The 27,590-nt window shown below is 32.3% G+C and overlaps 2 protein-coding genes across 2 annotated transcripts in view; both read right to left on the bottom strand.

Moving 5' to 3' along the window:
- Nucleotides 1–7,822, bottom strand: part of LOC142322350 (UDP-glycosyltransferase UGT5-like) — a 55,304-nt gene extending 47,482 nt beyond the window's left edge. The window contains exon 1 of the mRNA XM_075361331.1: nucleotides 7,679–7,822. The gene's annotated coding sequence lies outside the window, so the exon portion shown is untranslated. The remainder of the gene's footprint in view (nucleotides 1–7,678) is intronic.
- Nucleotides 7,823–8,685: 863 nt separating this feature from the next.
- Nucleotides 8,686–24,027, bottom strand: LOC142322351 (UDP-glucosyltransferase 2-like). Its single transcript, XM_075361332.1, has 5 exons — nucleotides 23,890–24,027; nucleotides 15,439–16,254; nucleotides 12,627–12,846; nucleotides 10,095–10,314; nucleotides 8,686–9,031 (listed from the first exon to the last, which is right to left on the bottom strand). Exons 1-5 carry the CDS (start codon nucleotides 23,893–23,895, stop codon nucleotides 8,749–8,751), a joined length of 1,545 nt encoding a protein of 514 aa, XP_075217447.1. The 5' UTR covers nucleotides 23,896–24,027; the 3' UTR covers nucleotides 8,686–8,748.
- Between the last annotated feature and the right edge of the window lie 3,563 nt (nucleotides 24,028–27,590).

Raw genomic sequence — 27,590 nt, 5'->3', positions numbered from 1 at the left:
AGGCTTAAAGTTATCATTTCTGGGGCCCGAGTCAATGTTGTATTTTACCCTTCTCAAAAGACATTTTTTTGTATACTAAATGAAAGAGAAGCTTTTCGTATACTCATAGCTTTCTTTACAGCATCACGAGTGCAGGATACTTGCTCCTCTGTTCAGGTTGGCCCTGAAGTTTTCTTCTTATAAGTTCGTACCATTGTAAGGGCAAACAAAAAGAATTTTTACTGGTTGTTTCTCATAATTATTTATATTGAGGTTAATTTTATTAATTTGTAATCTATTACTTTTAAATAATAGATAATAATAACATGTCTGATAAGTAAGATAATAAAACTTTTATTGAATAATTTATGAAACTCGTTCATTATTTTATCAGTGAATAAAATAATTGTACATTAATTTTATTAGTAAAAGAAATTTATGTAATTAATTTATATTAATTTTCAAATGTATTTAAATATTTTCATTGTTATAAATTGATTAGTAATGTTGATTCGGTTAATGATATGAAATCACGAGGTTAGGGGCACATAGGACCAGTGGACCTATGTGCCCCTAGCACGGTTGGACCTGAGAACCCCAAGCCGCCATGTTCTAAACCAAACGTTTTATGTACTAAAACACAGGCAATGAATTCGCAATTCCTGAGTTCAATATGTTATACAAACTGGAGTTTTTATTTGCAGAATATTCAAAATTTAATTACATTACTTTTAAAATATATAAATAAATGAAGTTATCAAGATAAATTTTATAACAACTTTAAATCATGAATTTTCTAAAAATAACTGGAATAAAGCAGCAGACGGCGTCTACACTCAGTACTCGCATACAATTGGTGGTCTTTCTTCATGCAGTGACGCTTTCTCCCGGCAGATAGCACCCCGTAAAAGTAAAAATTTCAGATGGACCTCTCTGCCCCAACTTCCCCTACTTTTAGCTGTAAATCAGCAGTTTTAGAAATTTCTTTGAAGGAGGAAATTTCAATTTGTTTTCTCTGAATCATAGTTGTCAGGCTTGGCGCAAGGGTTGAGAGTAGTTGATCCGCATTAATATTTGGCGTGGAAGGGGAAGTGGTAGCTTTTTTATAGGTAAATGTTGCTTCTCTGTCTACTGTTATTTGACATGGATGATTTCTGACTACACCGTCAACGATCAGGCTCTTGGATCCTCTTATCGTCGAAACATTCAACAAGATTTGGTAAGATGAGGACGATGATATTGCTGGTGTTCTACTTCACTGATTAGTGCTTCTTAATTTACTTGCTGTCTTCGTGCAGCCAATTTTCAAATGCCCGCCTCAGTTGCAGTAGACTGGTCTACACTTGTTCTTTGGTTTTGTAGCAGGCATTTTTTGTTCTCCTGTTGCAATTGCTTTCGTAACTACTTCACAGAAGTCTTGATGTCGTTCATTGACTCCTCATCGCACCTGGCTCTAATTCTTTGAAGGCTGACATGACGAGACAGAACTGGGTGCATCCAGTCGCAGAGCTTAAGTGAGGGTGTCGTTGATCGACTTCGCTGACCCGAGTAGACGATGACTCTTGATCTCAACGTCCCGTAGCCTGTCGATCGTGTGTGCTGCCTTCTCCTGGATGATTTATGCCGATGGCAGCCCAACTAAAGCCCGTTGTAGTAGCTGCTCAACAACGGTATCTGAACAAAAGCATAGAGCGCTCATCATGCTCGTTTTCGCCGAGATCATATTCGATACCTGGTGTCTGATTTAGACGTGCATTGCTTCATAGAGGGTCTTGTAAAGCAATCGAGTTTTTGTTGTACAAAGCATGTGGTAATGAAGTGGCAACAACTGCTGGTGTAAGTACCTTATAACAAGGAAGAGTTCGCCTAGGTAGGGTTTGCCCTAATCCTGTTAGCGCTCTTTTCAGAGCGGGAACCATAATAAATGTTTTTGTAATTGCTTGCACTTTCATAAATTATCCAGCAGCAGCTAAGAGGTGCGAAGATTGACAGGAGGACATTAGGCCTCCGAGTACTCGTAGCTTACTGCGGGGAGTTGTCACATTTGTGGGCTCGCCCAACAAAGTAGTACATATTAGCGATTAAGAAGATAGGTTAGCTTAGCTTATCATATTTATCTAAGAAGCATTGGTGAAGATGTCGACTGTAAAGTCTGGAGGTGTTAGAAATGAAGAGATCGTCGGGAGGGGAGTGTAGGATGTTTTTGTCTTCTCCGATGATGAAAGCCAAGCTAGTGAGTAGATTTAGTTATATGTGTTGTTGATTGGATCTGAGGCATTTGCTTCAAATCATGTCAACTGAAGTCAAAGATTTTACAGTTAAGGAACAGTTTCCGTCCTGGTACCAGAAGTGGAAACGTTATGCCGAGCAGAAACGCTATGCCGAGGTGTTTAAAGGCAAGCGGGAGGCCAGCTTAGCCCGCAACCAGAAGTCATATTCCTAAACAGGAAAAAGGGCTTCACAAAAACAATCAAAGAGAGGAATTTCAGGCTGCCCTTCAGGGCAAGAGATCAAATTCAAGAATTAGGAATATAAGGGATACTAAGAAAGGTCTGGTTGTCATAGCAGATGACAAGAAGACTGTTAGAGTCATTTCAGAGACTGTCGTTAGTAAAAGGTTGGAGGTCAAGGCGGACCAGAAACATAAAAGAAGGCCTCAAGTCATTGTCTGAGATATAGATTGTCGCTTGTCCGAAGAGGAAGTTGTGCCTCATATGGCAGCAAAACACTGACTTGGTGGTCAAAACACTGACTCAGGCATTCAAGTCAGTGCAGGATTTTGTTCAAAACTGGTAGACAGGATGCCCAAACAGAATAGGGAATACCAAGGTAAGTGTCCTATTTGTTATAACTAGTATAAAAAACTGCGTCTGAAAACATGTTATGTGTTCTTTATTTGTTGATGATTTTTCAATTTATGTAACATCTAGAACTTTAGCTATTATTGAGAGGCTGCTACAAAATACAATAATCCGTTTAGAATCGTGTGAACCACGATTCTATTCTAAAAATGAACCTAGTTGTCTAGGTTCATTTTTTCTCCAGAGAAAACAAAATGCATCTGTTTTTCATGCTTAAGGGAAGACTGACCCACAACTGCTTTTACATGGTGAACATGCACACGGATTAGATTTTTAGAAATGTGGTTTGATCAACGACTAACGTGGGTAACATATTTAAAGGAGCTGGGGTTTAAAAATGCTAGATATGCTGAGAGTTTTATCTAATACTTGTTTGGAAGTTGATCGAGTATGTAGATTCCTTTTCTACCGATCCGTTCCCGCTTAGACTACGGATCATTACTTATTCGTCCGCTCGCTCTACTGCTCTTAGAATGTTAGATGCAGTCCATCATTCAATCATTCATCTTGTTGCAGGCGCATTTCGTTCAAGCCCGGTGGAAGTCTCCAGGTGGAAAGTGATAAGCCATCCTTCTGTTATTTATAGAAGAGACCGGATCTAAATTTTGTTGCTTACCTCCCACCTGCGCTCATGGCGCAGGTAGCGCAGGTGGTCGCGTATGGCATCTTTTTAGCTGCCATACGCGATGGACGTATGGCAGCTGGAATGGGATACCACGACTAAGGGAAGATCCTTGCATAATTATATACAGGATTTGGGAAGATTGTATGCCTCGAGCTCGTTTTTAAGGGCAACGGGTGCCCGGGTGCTCACCAACCACGCTAACTTGAACCAATATCTGTTTCGGCTCCGCCTAGTAGCTGATGAGCTGTGCGTCTGTGGGGGTCCAGACAAATGAACCACTGATGTTTGACTGCCCTGCTCTTGGGGGGCCAGAGACCGGGCCACCCTGGAACTTAGAGGTCAAGGGGAAAATAAGCCGTTCACAAGCGGCGAGTCAATATGGTGAGAGCCGCATTGTCGGACCGTGTGGGAGTTCCTAGATGCGGTTGCTTTGTTGAACTGGCATCCGTACTTTACTACCCTTAAATTCCCACGCCAAAGCTAACCCTGAGTATACCCAAAGCTACCCATTTTAGTTATATATGACAAGTGAGCGGTTGGGACACGTAAGCCGGTTGTGTATGGCACCGCGCTTAGTCCGCTTATGCTGTTACGTAAGCTCTAGGAGCTATTTAGGACATTGGTCGCAACTATATAACTCGCGAAAAACTATTCACTCGCGACCCCGGAAACGCGTCTGACGCACTATTCCGTTTGTGGCTCATGCGATATGGAGGCCCCTAAGCCTGGTTTGTCAATTTTCGGCTACCGCACCGCACCTTCACGGTGGCTCGTCCAGTACGGCGTGAGGCCGCTTCCTTACAACTGTCGGAGTTGGGTCCTCTCGGCAGATGTCCCGAAGATGACTGTGTTCGGACACAGCCGCTCTCCCGAACAGTCTGCGCGCCTGCGCCACCCCCACCTCGGACACGGATTGAAATCTCGCATCAGATCGGAGAGTGGCGTTCATCCGTACTTTACTACCCTTAAATTCCCACGCCAAAGCTAACCCTGAGTATACCCAAAGCTACCCATTTTAGTTATATATGACAAGTGAGCGGTTGGGACACGTAAGCCGGTTGTGTATGGCACCGCGCTTAGTCCGCTTATGCTGTTACGTAAGCTCTAGGAGCTATTTAGGACATTGGTCGCTAAACTGTTTCGTAGATCAGTAGCCGTTTGTGGCACTGACATTCGGTCTTATGCTTTAGAGCGACCGAATGGGATGGTGGCGGGAGAAATGCCAAGCAAACGAAGCCACCCTTCTGGAATTGACAGAATCAAATGATCTCCACTTACAAAGCTTGTATTAAAGCGAAATGAAATCATCCAACCTTTGATACGGTGTTCTCTAATTAACATGTGATTCTATACCAGGAACAGCCGAGATATACTGCTCAACTAGGCATCACAGCTCAGTGCCTTTTAGTTCTCATTACCTCCAGTTCTTACTGTTGCTCCATGTTATTACCTCTTGGCGGCATTCTCTATTTAATTACTGCTTTGGTCTTTGTCGGTATCATAAAAAGAACTCAAATTTGGTTATCTTACGAAACGAATTTTATAATATAAATAGCGTGAATCCTGATGCTATTGTTTATAAGGATGGCTCTAAAAATATCATCAGTGTTTTCATTGTGATAACATTAATAGCTGTATGCTAATAATAAGGCCTTAAATATAATTAGCCCAACATTTCGACAGGTACTTATTTGTTCAGATTGCATGAGTGCCTTACAGGTTTTCCAGACACCCTATTGTCTGTGAGATTCAGTGCATTATTTTGCGAATGACTCGCATAATTCATCTGTGCCATATGGATCTCCAGCCATATTGGAATTTCAGGCAAAGAGTGCACCTTTCATTAATCGTGTTATTTCTGATGGTCTTGTCTATTTTCTGAAAAGGGTCGTTCGTGATATGTGGCAAAGGGAAATGAAATGCTACCATAAACAATAAATTTCGTACTGTCAAGAACATTGTTTCACCTTCGAGCTCCTCATGCAGGAATAAGCGTTGAGAGGAGGTTATTATTTGCCATTTGCGAATAGGGCACAGTAGATTCACTGATGGATATCTGATGACTCAGACCGATGCACCCGTTCGTGCTCGCTGCGACTGTCAACTAACTGCACCACATCCTTGTAGATTGTATCTATTATGTGGCATTGCATCGCAAGTTTAAACTAGAGGCTAACATGTGAACCATCCTAGGGAATAATGAAATGATGTTATCTTATTTTTTACGATTTCTTATGGTTGTTCGCCTATATTCAAATATTTGAATTTTAATACAGAATGTTTCAGTTCATTACGCCATTTGGTATATTTCAGATTGTAATTTTATTGTTTTAATGTAGTTTATTAATATGTTATTAGTACATTATGTATCTGACCATCGATGACGACACTTCGTTTAGCGTCCAGGAAAAACTATATCTATCCATACCTACTATCAACACTATCACTCAACATCCCCTTCCTTTCCTACCGTAATCTACCTATAAAAACATTTACACCATTAAACATAATTCCTATTAGTCCCCCTGTTCATCTTATCTGCCCACCAATCTTTATATTTGTTATAATCATCTGATATTCCTATTTTAATGTATTACGTAACTAACTGATAGAAAGTATTATTAAAATTCCTCAATATTAAAGAATACAGAAAATTTATTATTGATTTCCTTTTTGTTAGACCAACTCCTGCATCATCTGTATTTTGCTTTCTTGCAAATAATAATCTTAGTAAAGGATATACTTATATTGTAGTATTGTTTCACATAAAATCCTCACAGTGATACAAACTAATACATGTTTGGTGTAATATATATTCATATTGTATACTACAAATCCTGAAATACATTCAGTTAAGAAGACGCTGATGTTAATTATAGAATTAATTTCCTAAATTTATACAAAATAAATTGTCAACACAAATTTGGACCTAAATGCACATAAGTGTAGTCAAACTTGTGCATGTGTGTGTATGCAAATGAATTATATATGTCCTATAAGATTTCTGCATTAAAAAAAATGCTTAGATTATAATCATGATATTTATTGTTAACGAATATTAGGCAAAATTATTTCAATAAATTAAAAAAAAAGAATTGAGAGAGATATATTAAGGAAGTACTATATTTTGGTTATATAGATTTTTACTCATCTGTTTATTTTAGCTAATCAAGAAAATATATTATCAGCATTGAAAATGTGATGATATATTTATACACATCACTGAATTTTTTGGGATTAATATGAATATTGTGTCTATTTCTAATAATGCTTGGCCAAACACATTGCACGCAACCACCGAGCTCTTGTGAAGTTGAAATATTAACCTATTCATACCCTCCATACTCACTAAATTTAGCATCCTGGATTTTTCACTCTTTTCACAATTAAATAGGAATATTACATTTTATGTAATATCTGTATATCTAGTGTCTCATTTTTTTAGACATTTATGATAATGTACGTAAATCTATAAATGCCATAACTGAAAATGGTTACAGGTTGTGTGACATGACTACACTCATACTGTATTATTATGCAATTCTCTATCATTTGCAGAATAATAGGTTATTATTATAGTTCTAATTGATATTCACTGCTTTTGATTGTATAGGGTTCTTCTGCTTCCTGTTCCAATTTAGAACCGGCGCCAATTTGTGAGCTTCTGATAAAACATCAAATTTAACTTGTATAAAAAAATAAAATTTTATTATAATTTTTAAAGAAAAAAATTTTAATAAATAAAAAATAAACTTACTATTGTTGGGATTTGCGAAACAATGTACTAGGGCTATGTTACTTATGCTTTTCTCTCGAGTTTTACAAAAAAAATTACAATAACTCAACAAATCATAAAATATTACTAACAAAGATGAATAATACAATTACTTATAAAAATAAAGAAAAATGACAAACACATTTGACTCAGTACTCCCACAACTAGCCTACTTGAGTTCGTAGAACCACTATTACATAACTACTTGTACACATCAGAACTTAAAAATATCTTATTAATACTTATAATATTAAGGAATTGGCCAATCCAAAATTAATTTTAATTATAATTTTAAACATAATTTGTCATTATAACATGTTACATTTTCAATAATAATATTTTTTAATGTTATTTAAAAAATAGTCAAAGGATAAGCAATCTTCTGATAAATCCATGAAATGTTTTTATGGAGAGGCCTTTGACATTAAATTGTCATACCTGTATTATGTACAAATCATAGTTTTGAATTTCCTGATCAGTTTTCTTAACATACTCACTACACTAAACTATCCACGTCTAAATCCAACACAAAACTGACGCTTTCTGATGGTCTCACCGGTCCAACCCCACCACTGTTTCTCTGAATTATCAAGTATAACACAATTTGTATAGAAAATGTTTGTTCACTTTTCAAACATGATGTCATATTTCTTAAAACTATTTTAGGAAGGAATTTTTGATAACTAATGAATCATGCTGCTATTAAATTAACTTTTAAGTTTTAAAAAAATATCATCTGTCGACATATTAAGAAATCCATATAACAAAATAATTTATAATAAAATAAAATACAAATAAATTCATGATTGTAAATTTAAATAGGCCAATTTAATTTAATTTAAATTTTAGGTCAGAATTTACAATGGTTATAATGGGATAAGTATAGATAGATTAATAACTATGTTTGAAAAACCAACCATTTGATTCCATAATGTCAGATTTTACAAGCAGTATCACAATATTTATTATCAAATACCTTTTAAAGATCAATAAATATTAGTGACAGATTCATTTTTACCCATTACCACAATAGGTTCTTTAATGTATTGGACTGGAATAGTGATGGCAAATGAACCCTTAAATATTTTTAACATTGACATATTAACTGTGTAATAATGAAAAAGTTCATAAAATTGTTTAAGTAAAACAAATCAATGAAGATGCAAAACCTGATTTGTATACTTCCTTTATGATTCTGCATCACCTGCAGCATGGTAGAAGATTTAATTGAGTTAGTTATACAAATCTGGGTACGTCAAGTGTATGCATGAAGGAAGGGATGAAAAAATCTTGGATTAGGAAGTAAAGGGAATTCTAATCAAGAGGCAGACTCAATGAGCAATCACGAATTGAGAGAAATTTGGGAAGAAGGAATGTTGTGAAGAAGATAAAAGATATTTGAACTGTGGTGAAGGAACATGTGTGATTATGTAACCAACCAACTTCTTTGAATGTTCAAAACAAAGATTATATTTTAAATAAAATTTTTAACAAATTTTAAAAGATTATTATTCCTTTTTATTTTTCTTATTGATTGATGTAAATAAATAATGTTTAACAACTCTTAGTATAATATAAATAAGAGAAAGAATGGTTAGTATTATAACAAAAACAACGAAAATGACATCAAGCAATGCGAGTTGATACCATGATAAATCTAATGCTGGACTCTTCAAATTTGATGTTCCTTTGTGCCTTAAAACATATTCTGTCCAAAATACGGCTGTTTCTAATGGAGTATTTAGTCGGTCATTGAATGTTCTTGACAATTTTTTTGCATTTTCGCTGTAGCTGTAAAAAAAGATTGTAAAATTTTTTTTGTATAAAACTTAAATCAGCAATCCCAAAAATTTATCATAGAACTGTGCTTTTGTATTAGTGCAATGTGTAAAAGGAATGCTTATATTTTCATTCAGATTTTTAGTTTTAATTATTTTTTATCAATTTTTTTTTATTATCTTGCAGATCACTAAATAAAAAAAAACATGATAGTTTCATTACAATTTTAAATATTTACTTAATAATAATTTTATTTATTTGCTGTAACAAAAACTAACTAACTGTAGTTAGTCTGGCATGGGTGTTAGCAGAGAGATATTGCTAATACCTCTTGTAAACAAAATATATTTAAAAATATTACAATATGTACAACATCAACAAATAAAAGCTAGAAACAATCAAATTAAGTGAATTCAGGTGAATATAAACATTTTAAACAATTTAATTTTTCACTTTCTTTTGTAAGTTTATAGCGGATTATTATTAGTATAAAACATCTTTACATTTTTAGGAGTGACTGTTATCTCATATCAGACTTTTATTCATTAAAACTATTTATTAGACCTTGTTTTGTTTATCATATCAAAATTAATAATTTTAAGCAGCTTTTTTTTCCACTGGTTATCATAAGACAAAAAAAGCAGTGAAGAGTGTAGTTTATGATAAAAAAGTTTACCTGTATTTTTTGAAGACATCAGTTAAAATATTTTAAGTTTACGTATTCTTAAAAACCTATTCCTAAAGACATTCAGAAAAGATTTTGCCTATAACTGTTTCAACTATAGACCAAGATTGTTACTGGATACTTTTGTTTATTTTTTTTATGGCAGTATTATTGTAATTATAATTCTTGATTTTCTTCTCAAATTAATCTACTTTCAAAAAATCAGTGTTGATTGAAGATCATAGTCCAACTAGTGCAGTCATAAAAAATTTGTGCGTAAAGTATATATATGGTTTCACAAAACCAGATATCCTAGATTATTTAACTATATTTCATTCAAAAAATCTATTAAATTATAAAAAATTATACCATAAAAGAATCAAAATTATTAAAAGACACATAGTAATTTACCTGGGATCTGATGTAACTTTATTAACTGCATTGTAAAATGTTTCTTCAGTTATATCAAAATAATCAACTTCAACACCAATACCCTTATTTACAACACTTTTTACATTTCCAGACTGATCTGCAAACATTGGTATCCCCACTACTGGAACTCCAGCATTAATGACTTCAATTGTAGTTGCCATCCCACCATGCATTATCAATAGTTTGACATTAGGATGAGCTGAAAATAAGTAATAAGTAATTACAATTATAATTTCCAAAATGTTTTTAATAAATCAATTATTGTACTATAATTATAAATAAAATGTTTGGTGGTAAATCTGCCAATCTGCTTGGCAGAGTGGTAGCATCTAGATTATACATTATATTCTATTCTATTATATATTATCTTATAAAAAAAAAAATGATTCAAAACATATACTATTATTATATACTGTTCTTGGCAGTCTTAATAGATTTAGATTTTTAAATTATAGTCTGCATACATCCCACTAATGCATTAATTGTAGATAAATTAATTCTGGTAATAAATTAATTATCTGACAAGCAGCTTGATGTATTAAAATTTCTTTATACATATATATTACCTTATATTATTCTTACACAGTGTAAGCTAAGTATGGAAACCCTTAAATGAATTATTAATATTTAAATATAGAAAAATTAATTTTAGTAAATATTAATGTTTTGAAATGATCTGTTTTTCAATATGAGACTGCCATCGTTGCAAACACTTCGAAAGTCTTCATGGCAGTACGACTCAAAAGTTTTAATGGAAAGGTTAGTATTGCAACACACCATTTAAAGGGGAATTTTTTTTTTTTTTTTTTGTAAAAACTTCAGGCTATGACAAGTATGTCTAAAATGATGGTCAGTTAAAGTTTTTCATAATTTGTTTCAAAAGTGGCCTATAGTAACTCTTAAGAAAGTTCACAGCAGTGAAACGCTAAGAAGATAAAATTTGGCAAGTAGTCGTACCTCAATGTGATTCTGAGGTTTGAAATCACAATCGGGGTGTACTATAGGCCAATTTTGAATCTAGCTGAGAAAAATATTAAATGATTATCTTTCTGGTTGGGGTTGTCGTAGTCCCAAGTCTTTTTTGTAAAAAAATGTTTTTTGATGTTTCTTAAATCTATGTCATATACCTACCATTTCTACTTAAAATTTATGAGTTGCCTCTTTGGTGGCTTGTCAATGTAGTGGTCTCATAACAAAAAAAAAAAAACAGATCATTTCGAGGTAGGATAATATGTTTAAAATTATTTTTCTATGTTATACTGTTGAAAATTGATTTAAGGGTTTCCGTACTTTGTTAACACGTTATTTTTTATAAACAGACTATATATCTCAGTGTTTTATAAAGTTAATTAAAATTATGAACAGAAACTGTTTGGATTTATGCATCTCCATACAGCGTTTTAAAAAAGTTAAAAAAATCTTCTGGAGGAATTTAAACATATTTACATACCTTTACTTTTAATAGGTAAGTGTATCTGAACTTTACAGAAAGTCTTTTTACGAACTGCCTTTCATTAAGTGAAGAACATTTTTCTATTTTCAGTTACTGCATGTAGTTCAAGTTGAAGGAGTTATATTTTGTTAATATCAGATAAAATGAATTTAAAAAAAAAAATTTAATATATTATTATCAATACATTTTCTAATGGTTCTTTATAATAGTCACATTTCTGCATATTATTCAGAAGAATATTAATTTTACATTTTTTCTTATTGTCTTGTTGAAGTTAGGAAATATTAAATTTACAAATAATGATCTGATTTTCTTATGACCTGTGAGGATTATGGGTCATTTTCCCGCAGGTTTTAAATGGTGATAAATAGACCACACACGGCTCTTTTTGTGTATTAACTCAGGTTGTATGCAAAGTAGAGCTGATCAACAACTATGTATTTATGCTAAATGATTGGTTATTGCGATAAATGGAAATTAGAATTTGGGAAAACATTTTCTTTCCTGCATTTATGTTATGTACATTTTAGCAGAACAATATATATGTCTTCTTCTCTAAAAAAGGACTTCAATTACAATAAACTGCATTTTCAGAGATCTAAGAAGGTAGCCCCTCAAAAACTACATCTGTCTGAAAGGCAGGTTATGAAAAGAAGAGGAAACAAGCAGAAGAAAACTTTTGGTTTATAAAGCAAAAAATTTCTATATGATTCTGAACGGTGAGAAAGATGTAGGTAGGGGTGTGAAGTGGGACAGTGAAGAAAATATCAAAATTAATGGAAAGTTTGACAAGTTTTACACTATCAGTAACTGGAGACTGATTAAATAGGATTTATCTTGTTCCTTTTGTCATCTTCTCTGACCCAAAGAGATCTCTTCAAGGTTTTGCTATAAATTCTGAATAGTCTAAGGAGTCAGAAATGGGACTTTTGGGATCTTCTAATGTAATTGTTTATAACAAAAATAAGCAAAATTTTATTATGGAAGCAGGATAAATCTGCTAACAAAAAACATTTTTTATGAACAAGAAACTGATGAAGTACAAGAGAAATAATTACCTAAGACGTCATTAACAGGTAACCATTTTTTAGTTATAACATTTTGAGGTAAAGAAGGTAGGTCATCTTCTATTTTCCAAAGTACCAAGTATGGTAATTTTGAAAATGTTTTTATAAAGGCATTTATGACATGTTTTGGTAATGTTGAGCATCGCAACATACTTCCAAGAGAAAGCACTATAAATCCCTGTGATGATTTATCCAACAACTCCTTTAAATCCTGCAAATAAATTTAAATTTTGTTAGTTTCAGTATTAATAAACAATCAAAGTACAAAATTAAGTTTTGTCGACTTGAAGTCAACCAGAAGATTACTTTTAGTAAATCTGTAATTTTATATTTTCTATTTATAATTTCATATCAATCTCCCTTTCTTAGATTATTGGCTTGCAACATTACTGATCAGCTGTTATTATAGATATATTATGCTTAGAACCCTGTTTTAATTTCAGTCATTTTCTCATAATTTTAACTGAATTTGGATACTCATATGCAAATGTTAATTATATACTCAATCTTTCTTTTTCCTGTTCAGTCTCCGGGAATTACCATTAAGGTATTACTTCAGAGGATGAATGAGGATGATATGTATGAGTGTAAATGAAGTGTAGTCTTGTACATTCTCAGTTCGACCATTCCTGAGATGTGTGATTAATACTCAAACTATCTGGGTTCAGTTATTATTACTTTAGAAAAATGTTTGTCTAATTGTGGATAAGATCACCTTATCTACTCTAACTTAACTTATAAGCTCTTTTGGAACAATAAATCCCAAACACCTACTGCTGAAACTATAATTACAACAAAAAAAATTGAGTGAAAATATTTTCAAAGAACTAGTAAGCAAATATAAACTTTAAAGTAGATAAATACATATTTATATGTACTAACTGTTATGTAATCCAGTGCTGATTAAAATCAAATATCCTTTTAACTGAAACTCATAGAGTTCAACATTTTTATGATTTCAGGTCAGATATCTTTTATTGTTGATTGATATTTTCAATTACAGTTGACTAATGTTAATTTCAGAACATGAACAATCAAAAACTGTAAACCTATAGGTAGATTAATGAATTATATTTATTATGTTATAGCAGAAGATTTAGCAAATAAATATAATTTTTACAGTAATTTATTGTGTCATATTAATCTTACAATCGCTAATTAACCTATAAATTAAGTCATTATTAAGGTTATTTAATTGTAATAAATAGTTTATTGGCACTGAAGATATATTAGAATATTACAAATATAATAAATCATTTAATTACATTATCTAATTCAACTAAAATTAACTATTTATGTATGGTTTTTCCCTTGATCTAGTTGTTTTCTGAATACCTAAGGGTATTTTCATCCTTATTGACATGAGTTATCCTGCTCAGCTGCCTTCAAGATCTCTAACCAAATGCCCTTGACAGTGCTTACTTAATTATAGTATTTACTTTCTATGACACATATTTTAATTTTCATGTCTAAATATTTTTACATATCATCTTTCCTTATCATTAATTATGTGCGATTTTTAACTAATCTGTCTGAAACGGTTTGTAATGTTGTGGTATAGATGCCTCCTATACATTGTTTCTTTTATAAATATTTCATGTATTTCTGAAATAGGTAGAAAATTATTAATTTATGGTTGTTAAATTTATTAATTTTTATTTCTGAACAAAATCTACGCTCTCAAAATGCCATTTTTTGTTTTTCTATAATGTGATATTTTGTTTATGTATAAATTTAAAAATAAAAAATATCAACATTAAGAAAAAATATTTCATTCTCTCAACAGTGAAGGGACATTACCAACAGACACAGTTAAAATTTCTGGAAGAATATTCAAACAAATCAGTTATAATAAAGGTATATATTATATCATGTGAAAATGCTTACTCTAGGTGCCATAGTGTGAACTGCAATTTCTGGATCCGGTGGTTGTAAATAGAAAGGGCTATTTAAGACACAGTTTTAGTATTAAAATTTTCCTTAGGGTTTGACTTCAAAAAGAAGGAAACTATTTCCGAGAAAATAATATTTATGCATTAATCAACTTGTTTGCTGAGTGAATTTACGTTATCATACTAATTTCCATTATTGTCTGGTTGCATTGACACCCTTCTCAGTGCTAATATTTTTCTCCCGGACTTACCAATATTAGTATAGGTTACTTCGGTTGCAGGACTCAGCATCCTAACCATCATCAGCATTTCCAACCATTACCTGCTCAAATAATTTTCTCATCCTGTTAACCTGTTTTACCGACAACAGTTTGAGATCAACCCACTTCTACCAGGTTTAGAAATGGGTGGGAATTCTTGAACTATTCCTTAGCTGGTAGTCAAAACTGTCTTTTGATTATCTCCTCATCTTAATTTCTTTCCACTGTATTTTTATATGTTGTGAGGAATGAATACTTCATGACATATTGTACAAAGTAATGTAAAACTTTTCTTGGCTGTGAATAGTATAGTTTATATCTGTGTTTCCCAAACTGTGTGCCTCTTAGGGACGCCGTGAAATATTGTAAAAGCTTTGTAATTAATTGAACCAAGTCATTTATAATTACCAAACTAATTTTTTAAAATTGGTAATTATAATTTAGCAGTACTAAATTATTACATAGAGGCTCAAATTTTAGTTAGACTGTCAAATTTTGGCTTGACTGAGCTACTCTGTCATTAAAATTCTATTAAAAATTGTTGTGAACGTTCAAAAAAAAGTTAACTGATACTGTTGTGATGCTCATTGTATTTTACGAAGATAAAAGCTTTATTAATATTAAAATGATTAATATATATATAGTGCTCACCTTTGGAAGTGGTTTAGGTTCTTTTAAATGTATTCCTCCAATTTCAATAAAATTTGGGAGAAAAGGTTGAACTTGGCGAAAAGAATAATGACTGTTTGTCATAATTAATGATGTGTTTTTATATATCTCATAAAGTGGAGGTAAAGATTCACCAAAATATTTCTTTGTCAACTTGTATGATGGAATGTCACTCATATAATAATATCCGATGTTAGCTAAAAGCGTAGTGGCTGTATTAATGAATCTGTCATATAAATTCATATTTTTTTTAACAGGAAAAAAATAATTTGCTATGTATGAAGGATTATCAGGATTTGCAATTCGTTTATGTGTCCATGGAAAGCCAATAGTAGTGACTATTGTTATTAAAGGTACTTTATATTGATATGCAAAAGCAGTAAAACAATCAGATCCAAAAAGTTCAGTTATCACTAAATCGTAATCAGAAGTTGAATTTATCATATCTTGTATTTGTTTTTCTTTAAATATCGCTTCACATATTTTGTAACTATAATCATATATAAACTGCATAAAATCAATTGAATTTCTAAAATTTTTCAAAGAGTAATCTGCAGTCACATTGTTAGTTACAAGAGGTAATGTGTGAGAGACATCGATGTCATGGTAATTTTTAATAGGTGTCTTCTGAGGAAAATAACTAACGACTGTAACATTGTGACCTCTACTTGCCAAAGCTTTTAATAATGGTTCTATTATAATAAAATGACTATATCCAGGAAAAGTTGGAAAAGCTAAAATATTTGCAGATTCACTACATACATTGTATGTTGTCAGAATAACTGCTAGCTGTAGTACCTGTAATAAAAAAAGAAAAATTAAAAATAATTGCTGTTATTAATTCGTACAAAAACATTATAAAAGATTTAAAAATATTAATTATTACATTAAAACATACTTTAGAAGTGTTATTTTTAATGTAAAATAAGGAATTTGGGAATATGAAATGGTTGGGAATACACTTCTGCCGTAACTATTTCATGTACTTCTCGGAATCCATCGATTTGTGATAATCTCCTTTCTTATATCATTCATACATAAGTAAAGCATTGCTAATAAATCCTTTATTACGGCCGGCATGAACAATTATTATAGTGAGCCCTTGGATACTGGAATTTTCAGTCCTCATTAAGGTTTGTTGTGTCTACCCACGATTTTGGTGTCGCATGACTACTATGAATGTAAGTTTCATCTGTGTATACAACTGGTTTTCCTTCTTCGCGAAACATTAAATTTGTTGTAGAAATTTCATTCTTTGCATTTTAATGTCATGTTGTTCTATCAGTATTTTCCGGTTGTCTTCTGTTTTTTCCCCACATGAATCCCATTTTAAGTAATATTCTCCTTAAAGATCTTTCACTACCTTTGAAATAAATTTCACTTTCGCGGGTTTTTTTTTGCATAATAGATATAATTGCAGATAGATAATTCTCTTCACAATAGGAACGCATCTTCCGATTACATAAAATTTATTTATTAAGTGTCTCAAAGAATTCCTGTCAAATTAATCTAAATTGCACACAGTACTGGGGAGATTTACATGTTTTCTCAGCGAAATGAACATGGATGGTTTCTCAGTTTCATTTGATTTCCCTTCTGCTATAATTCTTTGGATCGTTTGTTTTGATACTTTTTTTGTCACTTTGACCAACTGTATTCAGCACTTCAATTTTCCTCACTATTCCGGTTCGATATTGTTTTGTAAAAAGAAATTATAAACATTGAATTCAATTTTACTTGCGCCAGCCTCTGTGGCGAGAGTGATAGCATCTCAGCCTTTCATCCGGAGGTCCTGGGTTCGAAACCCAGTCTGTATGGCATTTTTTATACACTACATTTCCACATTCCTCCCACAAGCTTCAAGCTTATGTGGTGATATCATCAAGCAAAAAAAAAAATATTTCTCTTGCCTGACTATGAACTACTGTACCTTTTCCTCCTAACTTAGACATTTTAAAAGAAAACAACTGTATTGAAATATTAAAAATTTACATGACCGAATTTATGACAAAGCCTTAAATGAAAAGAATACAACAGTAAAGATAAATCACTAACAGCTACTCACTTCATTAAGTAAATATATATACTGCAATAAATGTTTCTGTAATATCCACTTCAAGAACATAATTACAAGCAACGTGTGACATGTGATTCATAGGATTCAGCGCAATGATTAAAGTAGATTAAAAGTAAGTAAATGAAATTCTTAGAATTACGTGTTGTGTTTACAACAGTTCATAAATAGCACATTAGTCATGTATGATTCTACTATTATTAGTTGCTGTACAACAGGAAGTAGGCCTAGATCACATCAATATAAAATTTAGAATAAAACTCAGCAATTACATATGCTACAGCAACTTTATGAAACCTGGTTTTTTATATATTACTATACCACTAAAGACATATAGAAAATGACAATATTGTTAGTTTGCTTGTAACAGAGGCCAATGCATGCAAAACACAAGTACATAGGCTTTCAGCCCCTGCGCAACATATATGTTGATGCATTTACTAGATAACATATCGGATCACAACGTTCTAAAAAAGCAGCCAAACTCTAACTCTTTAAAAAGTGATAATATAAAATAGTTAGCTGAACAATGAATTAACTGTTTCCTGCAATTATGAAGACTGAATTACATGATATAAATTACACAAAGAAAATTCTAATAAATGACATTTTTGAAAATTATGGTCACAGTTCTATGGTTGCCACCTCATCACCCTGGCTTAAATGCCATTGAAGTGATTTGGAGTCAAGTAGTTAAAAGAAATACAACTGTTAACATGTCGGACGTTCTTAAGATGGCTGAAGAGGAATTTCATAAAATGTCTGAAACTGAGTGGAGCAATGTCTGCAAGCATGTTGTCATTGTTGAAAAAAATACATTGAAGATGAACATTTATATGATGTGCACATTGACAATTTTGTGATAAATGTGAATTCAGAATCAGACATGAGCTCTTTAGAATCTAATGATGACAGCGACTTCGGATTGCTGAATGCTAGTAGTTTTTTGTGCCAACGTACCGATAGTTATAAGAATGTATTGTGTATAAAGATAGACTAAGGACTAAAAATCCATTTACATGAATTACACAAATATCAACAAACTTGTAAAATGTATTCTATGATTTAATGCAATTTATTTGTTCACTTCATCTGTTACCTTTTCAAAAATAACCAGTAATAATGAAAACAGATCATTAAATTAGACAGTAATTGTAATTGATTAAACTGGCAAATTTTTCATTATTAGCTCAACATTATTTAGAGTAAAGTTTGAATTTTATTATCTAATATTAAAACTTAACCTGGTAGGCTTTTAAAATCTTGTAAATGAATCCTGTACAAGATGCGGTAGATTGAAATATAGGTACTGTATTTCAATTTGGATGAAGCCAACCAAATTAACAAATTTATGAGCTGCTTTGTAAACCTGCTATATCAGTAATCTTCGGTTCATACTTTTAACTTTTAATACCATTTACTTCTTTTATTACAGAAATTACTCTGAATATTACAACAGGAACTCTTGCCATTAACTCACAGATATAAGAAATCATTTACTAGCATTTGAACTGGCAAGAAGGAAGAAAATGCTCTGACTGCCATCCTAACAAGCAGATGCTCAGATATTTTCTATTTCAAAGTAGAAGCAATTTGAAATGACCAGTTAGGAACCATATTATATGGTTGCTTTGCAAACTATTGGTGGTCTCTTAAAGCATTTATTCCAACTTGTGAAACCTAAACTTGTAATCAGAAAATTAAACTTACCAAATGAACAGGCCTATGCAGGTAAAGTGCCTATTAAAGAAGCAAAACTGATTAACCTTATGAAAGTAGTGCAATATATTCCAAGAACAAACAACCATTTTACGACTCTTTGACTACTTGTCCTAACTACTAACTAACTACTACTCCTAACTACTTGTACAAATTTTCATGATGCTGTTGAAGATGAAGATAATTAAGTTTATTTTATGAACACATGAAAGTGATAGGCCGTTTAGTAATAAACTTCTTATTTTAAGTTTTATTGTACAGTTAGTTATGCTCCTTTAACATCCTGACCCCCGTAGGGGAAGACACCCTCCGCCATCCCCTCTGTTTCTAGCTGTTATGGGTTTTACCGGAGGACATCTTCAAAACTTGGCTTTTGACATATTCCAGTCCGCCTTGGCCAGGATGCCACTGATGCGAATGCTACGAGTTACATTCCCATCTACTGTACTACTACTTAATGTAATCTTTGTTAAAAGAACTTATTAAACATTTTTAAGGCCTGAACAAAAGTTTTAGGACAATTTTATGTGACAAATTCTAGCTGCCAGTGTTTTTAAACTAAATAATATAAAATACATAAACACATACATAATACATAAAATACATAAATATATAAATATATAATATATAATGTTCAACAAAAATCTTTTCTCAGCAGTATGAAGTGTTTTTTTGTTGTTTTCCAAAAGTAGGCTGAATGGAGTTATTTATTCACTTCTTCAAACTACTGGTTCATTTATTACAACAATAGAATAAATCTTTCCAAATCACCTAACAAAATAAAGACACAAAGATATTAAGCATAACGAGTTTTTACACAATATAAAACTCAAGACTTCAACTCACTAAATTAAATGAATTTGCTAAAATTAACACATTAAGTGGATTATTATGAACATAAATCACATGCACTCTTTGATCACAAAAGAAACACCTTACCTCTTCCTAAACACTTCCTTTTTTTGTGTTATAGAAATGGAGGAACTCCATTAATAGGTGTCGAAGCAGTGTTGGACTCACTATCAGGTTCTGTAAGATGTTATTAAGTGTGTATGTGTTCTTATGCACTACCGAGTAACCCACCCCTCCTAGGAACCGCTTATGCAACATTACTTCAGGAGGAAGGTAAACATTCGCACACACAATCGGTCACTGGAATCACAACTTAAACATCCAAACAAATGCTCATGCAACACCAAGGATAACACCAACATAAGGAGTAACAATCGCTCACACATCACAACAAGGTAAAAAACACAAGTAACAGAATTTTTTTTCCTTACTACTGTGAATACTCATGGTAGCACACACTCATGTAACATAACTCACACAACCACAATAACCATCACCAAGAGTAAAAAAAAATCACGCAAACAGACTCACCCAGCCCAGTACTTACCAAGTGGCAATTGTCTTCCGTAGTAATGAGAACGCCATCGGGCACCAGGAACAGAGTGCCCACGCCTTCAACGTATGAAGGTGACCCCCAGATGCTCAGGAGGCCTCCAAGGTGTTCGGCTGCAGGCCTGTTCGCTCCAGCACTTTCTGATGTCTCCTTTGGGCTTCTTCTGCAGCTCTTAGCTCTTCCATTATGAACTTATTGAAGCTTGCAATTGCCATCCACTGCTGTTCTCTCATTAGGATGATGTGCTGGAGTTCCTCTGGTGTGAAAATATCCTCACGGTCCAGTACAATCACCATACACCATTGAGCAGTCTCAAATCACATAAAAGAAAAGAAAACATGGTGCGCTGTTTCCTCCTCATCATCACAGACCGGACAACGATCCGAGTAGTCCAGGGCAAACCTATAAAGGTACGCCCTGTAATCCCGTGTCCTTCCAAAAATTGTGTAAGGAAGAGATCAATTTGGCCATATTTCCTCTCACACCAAGCTCGAATGTCCCCATTCAGACAGCAGGTCCACCGACCCTTTTGGCCTGTGCCCCACCATTCCTGCCATATGCACATCAGTTCCCTGGTATAGGCCTGAAGTTGTAGTTTTTCTCCTGGGGTGGCAAGATCCTAGTTTCCACCCGTTTCACTCTGAGGGCTATCAGTAGTTGAACTGGCATTACCCCTGTAAGTATCTCCACTGCTTCGCGAGATATCGTCCGATAGGCGGACGATATCCGCAGGCAACATTTCCGATTTACACTTACACGATACACTTATGGTATCACACTCATGGTATCATGATTCATATTTCATTCAACCTGACAATATGCAGTATAATATGGAATAATAATGCAAATTACTAACTGAAAATACAACACAGGTAACAGCAATAACGTTACATAAAGATAAAGATCGGAGTATCTGAGAAGAAAAGATTAGAAGCTTTTGAAATGTAGTGCTATAGGAGAATGTTAAAAATCAGATGGGTGGATAAAGTGACAAATGAAGAGGTATTGCGGCAAATAGATGAAGAAAGAAGCATTTGGGAAAAATATAGTTAAAAGAAGAGACAGACTTATAGGCCACATACTAAGGCATCCTGGAATAGTCGCTTTAATATTGGAAGTACAGGTAGAAGGGAAAAAATTGTGTAGGCAGGCCACGTTTGGAATATGTAAAACAAATTGTTGGGGATGTAGGAAGTAGAGGGTATACTGAAATGAAACGACTAGCACTAGATAGGGAATCTTGGAGAGCTGCATCAAACCAGTCAAATGACTGAAGACAAAAAAAAAAAAAAAGATAAAGAGGTTTTTCAGTTTCACACTTTCATCACTGAGATTATTGGTGCTTGACTTGAAGTGGATCGATACCAAATCCATTTAGTATGTAGTACAAACATTTAGCTCTCTCTCTCATACATATAGCATTACTTAATTCATGTACTCTTGTCGTCAACAACTACGTACAATGATAAACTTAATATAACAAAACATTTCACTCATGTTAACAATTACCTACGCACACTAATAAATAACTTGCTACATAAAACACAAATAACAGACATACACAACAAAATAATAAAAAAATCACATAATGATATACAGACACTAGCTAACAGTTAACCAAACTGATAATGTTTTGGGGAGTTGCTTTCAAAACAAGACAAAATGCACAAGATTATACAGAAAACTAAAAACATGTACTCATACTATATGTTTTTAATGCTGTGTTTATTATGTATATGTTTTTAATTGCTGTACTCATTGCAATGAACAAAGCAAGCCAGAGATATAAATGTTTAACAGTAGTAATTGTACACTAAACAGACTGGATTCACTATCACCCAATTATTATAAAAGTACTGTATGCAATAACAGAATCAAATTTTATAAATCATGTCACAAAACAGATACACATAACAAAAGAAATTAACTGCAACATAAACATTCTACTTCGAGCATAATAAAATCTAAGATCATAATGCACTACAACAATATGAACTTTATTAGCACACTAAAGTTGATAGAATTAGCGTATTAAATAAACTAACGCATGTGTATCAAATTACATATTTATTGGAGTGTAACCTTAACCTTCTTAAGATGAGCCTTGTTGGCTGAAGTGTTGTTGAATACTCCACTGAGAAAGAAGTGAATAATTAGTTTGAAAGACTAGAAGAAAAGGATCGATTAATTTGACCATTGTTGTTTAGTATTTCATAATTTTAAACAATCATCATCTGTTGTCATACTGATGAATGAATATAAACAATGTTTATCTCTCATTCTTTTTTATTATTATGCTTTGATCAATATTTAATTGCAGTTTATAGCAATAAAACCTTTTACTAGTATTTTTATATATAATTTATTATAAAATAATGTGAGTTATGTTTATGACTCAGTAAACTGTATCAAAAAAAAATTACACAAATGTGATTTCAGCTGCAATTAAATATATTATAAAATTAAAAATGAGTGCAATCAAACAACTTTTGACAAAATAATAAATTGGAAAAAATCTTATTTAAACAGTTCTTAAAAATCTATCATCAAAAAAAATCTTAAGTTTCCTATCATTCTCCTTAGCACAAAACAAATTTGAGATTAAAGTTCTTAAAAAATAAAATAAAAAAGTTTCTTATCAATGAATTCCAAAACATATCTTGAACATTTTTCTCTCTGAAACCATAATTAGGACATAGTACTCGAACATAAAATAATTGGAAAACATATTTAACTTCGATAAATGTTTTAGATATCTTTATTATTAAAATTTGTGTTTAACATTGCTTTTTTTAATATAATATACACCTCTTGGTAATGTATTTGGGGTTTTGTTGGTAGGAGGATTATTTTAGTTTTTTTTTTATCTTATGGATGAATTTGAAAAAAAAACATAAACTTTTTTTAATACTTTGATAAGAGAACAGTAATAAATATATCCAGGTAATAATCAACAAAATAAAACTAATAATGGATTCAGGAGTTTAAAAACTCTACAATATTATAAACATTATTGAGAATAATTGTGCGCTGCTTTATGAAAAAGTAAACTCTAACATATGTTATATGTTTCACGTTGAAACTGAAGACCAATATATAAATATTACTTACACAGGATAAAAAAAAAATGAAGAAGTACGAAAACTGGAAATTTAAATAAACGTAAATATTAAATAAAAACGAATATTTCTAACTTACTTACAGATACTAGATATTCAGTTTTATTAATTCTTACCTTCATTGATTATAAATAAGCTCTCTTATAAAAACAGTGAATAAATTTTTAAATCTAAACCAAAATGATAGTACTATCTTATTGACTGTATCATTTTATACTAAAATATAATACTTAATTTTTTATATTATGCGATGTAATGATTCTTTTTCACAACTCATCTTGTTAAGTAGAAAATAGATAAAAAGCTCAAATTATAAGTAAGTTGTTCGTTATCAAAGAAATAATTCAGTAGAAATTAGATATAAATTTTTTATTTTTTTAAAAAAAGTGAATACCTTGTACACAACTTTAATATAATTTACCTTTTTTAGCCTTACAATTACAAGCAAATATAGAACATACTTAATATAATTATTTGTTCATTACAGGCAAGCACAAGATTTTAATGGAATTTACTTAAATGCATAATTAATTTGAATGTTTGTGTTTTGTTACAATTTAGCTTTTATAGTTAATTTAACAACATTCTCTCTGAGTCAGTTGACCTGAGATGGACAAGACTAACTGCATGTATATGTGCGTGAACATACAACTATTTTGGACCTCAATCAAAATAAAAACGTGCAGTATTTATGTATTTTTTTTTGTAGTACATTTATATATTTTGTTATTGAGGATTATCAGTGAGAATTAGTAAAACTGTTAACTTTTTAATGACTAACTGAACTAAAGTTATTTAATTAAACATTTTAATAGAACAATATCTCATGCCTCAACCAGGCTGCATGGTATTCAGCAATTTAAAAAATTTGTGAGCCAGTTTATTTAAGTTGCTGTGTTGCATTTTTGTACTTATTTTAATTTATTTCATGAGTAGGAGTATGATGTTATATCCATTTGTGAGTGTGTAAGCTAGATGTTTTGTAGTGTTAAGTTTCTTTTGTATGATCTTTAGGTAGTGAAAATTATTATTACATTTTTTTTTGTCAAATCAAACAAATTAATTTAATATAACGTCTTAGAAGTTAGTAATAAACAACAAACAAAATATATTAAATTAACAGACAATTCGAATTTATATCTTCCTGACTCAAGATAAAGGACTGTTGTAACATCAGCATGGTTTAACATCAAGTGGATTCCTTATGCAATCATATTTTTCTAACTGCAGTGTTGGAAAATATACAATACATGCATTTTTCCACTTGTTTTTCTATTAATGTCAAATGCTTGACTACTGTTGATTCTATCTTGTCACAACAATGTTTTGGGTCATTTTCAAATTTATCTAATTACCCTGTTCAGCTTTAATTTTCCAGAATAAGACCTTTTTTCGAATCATAATAATTTATCAGTTGAATTTAGAGTATTCTCATTTGGCCCCTACAGATGTATTGAGACTATAAAGAAAAGCAAATATATCTGACAATTATGCTAATTTGGCACACCATTTTTTTAAATTCACAAAAAGGAAAAAGGAAGATGTTTTGTTAAGAAAAGCTGTTAGTTCATTTTTCAAGTACTCGTAATAAAACTTTTCCTTTGGATAGTCATCTAACCTCAATGAATAATAAAGAATAAAGATTTGTGTTTATAATCCATAGCTTGGCACAGTTGTATGAGTAGCTGACTTTTTAATGGTCTTGACTTGATAAAATTAACCGTATTATTTATTTGATTAAGAACTATTCTCAAATCATCTGGTCAAGCTTTTGTCATAAGGGCTTCTCAGTGTAAAAAACAATGGGTAAATAGAATATTCTGGTTTGGCTCTTTTGCAATCATTACAAAACTTTTTATCAAACCAGTTACATACAGAATGCCATCTGTGTAAATTCCAACACAGAAATTCAATGAAGTACCTATTTGCTCAAAATATGAATTTATTGCACAAAAAATATTTTGTCTTTGGTATAATCAAATAATTCTCGACAACACAAAAACCGATTTATTATTGCATTATCATGAACAAACTGAACAAATGTCATTAATTGAGCTTTTCCAGAAATATCTGTACTTTTGTCAATTTACAACAAAAAAGCTTTATTAGTAAGTATTATGGCAGTATTTTCTTCATTGTTACATGAAAGATCAACAATTCTTCAATGTACTGAATCACTGGAAACGGGTATTTTAGAAATATCGACTAATGTTTCATCGCCTATAGTGAAACTTTAAAAAAAAACAGAAGAAGGTGGAACTTAACCGTGTTGATGAGTGTGACCCCTTCCCCTACCAAAGTTACAAATTCTCTTCTGGCCACTAGGATCCACTTAAACTGCAGTTACCTGTCATCGCTTAGATGTTCTATGTCACTGACACCAGTGCTTTGATCATCATTCGATTCAGAGTCACAGTTTAAACTAATTATAAATTTATCCATTTCCTCATCAATTATGATATCATTTTCAAAGTAACTGTCTTCGATTTGTGTAACATGTTCAGAACAACTTTTCCAATTTTCTGTGCTGTAAGTCGGAAAGTTTCAGACAAAATCTTTTTTCTTCTAAAGATAAATTGATATTTTGCTCGGCCAAAATAATTGGCTTGGTTTTTAATTGCAGCCCAAATCAACTCGATTGGATTTAGATCGGGATGGTACGGCGGTAGCCTGAGAGGTATATGGTCATACTCCTGAATAATTTCGTCCACGATGAATTTTTTTCCCACTTAAAATTATTCACCACATTCAAAAGCCGTGCTTTTGTCCACGATTTACCATAACCTAGTTTATGATCGCCCAGCCACTGGGTTACGTCGCCTTTAAGATGCAGAAGTTGGTTTTTTGCCTCTCTCGACCAAATGGTAGCTGCTATTGTCCATTACAATTACTGATGGATTTTCCAGTAACAGTAAAAGAATTTAAATCACTTGCAAAAATTATTAAAAATAATGGAGTCGTGAGAGTCTCCGCTGTAATTATTAATGACGCTCCATTTATGAAGCCTTGCTCTCCACCGGCATGAACAATAATTAGCCTATTTTCTTTACAAATTTAAGGATTCCAGACTCTTTACTTGACTCTAAACATTTTTCAGCGGAGTGTCCCTCCTGGATGTAGGTTTTGTCTAAATAGACTATATTCCAACCATTTTTTCTGCATTTGTGTGTATTCTGCTAATAACGTATCCGACACGCTACAACATCAGGCCGTTCAATTAGCAGTTTTCTTTGCGACTGACATCTTTTCCATCAAAAATCAAGTTTTATTATTAATTTTCGTAGATATTACCGACTAGAGTCGATGACACCATCTTCTTTGAGGACCATACCAATCCCATACGGGAAGACACCCGCCACACCACCTCACCGTTCCTACCCCTTTTCTTTCAGAACCGTCAGCAACTCAGGATTGTCGGAACTTCATTCCTTACTATATACATAAAAGAAATGAATTTATTACGGATAGGAGATTCAGTAAAGCCGTCGACTACAATATTTTCTTTGCGCTCATATGGTTTCTCCTTAGAGGAGTTGTAAACTCTGAGTGGTCCTTGGTGGAGGATTCTTCTCCTGTGAGAATTTTCTGTACCGTACTTTCAGAAGTACCAGTAGCCTTCACCGTCATGTTAATGACATTAATGTCAGGGGAATTAATTTTTTTTATGCGTTCAAAATATTAAGAAAATTTATAGACAATTTCACGAGCTTGACTTCCTGATATGCTTCTAGAAGTAGTCGCCATATTGCTTATTAATGAACTTGACGAAAATAACTTTTGACGAAAACCGGTAACACTATTTATTTACAGAAAAATG

The sequence above is a fragment of the Lycorma delicatula genome, chromosome 3 (genome assembly GCF_047948215.1).
Source record: "Lycorma delicatula isolate Av1 chromosome 3, ASM4794821v1, whole genome shotgun sequence".
Lineage (NCBI taxonomy): Eukaryota > Metazoa > Arthropoda > Insecta > Hemiptera > Fulgoridae > Lycorma > Lycorma delicatula.
Note: the sequence above shows the minus strand (reverse complement) of the source record. Positions and strands in the feature narration are given on the sequence as shown.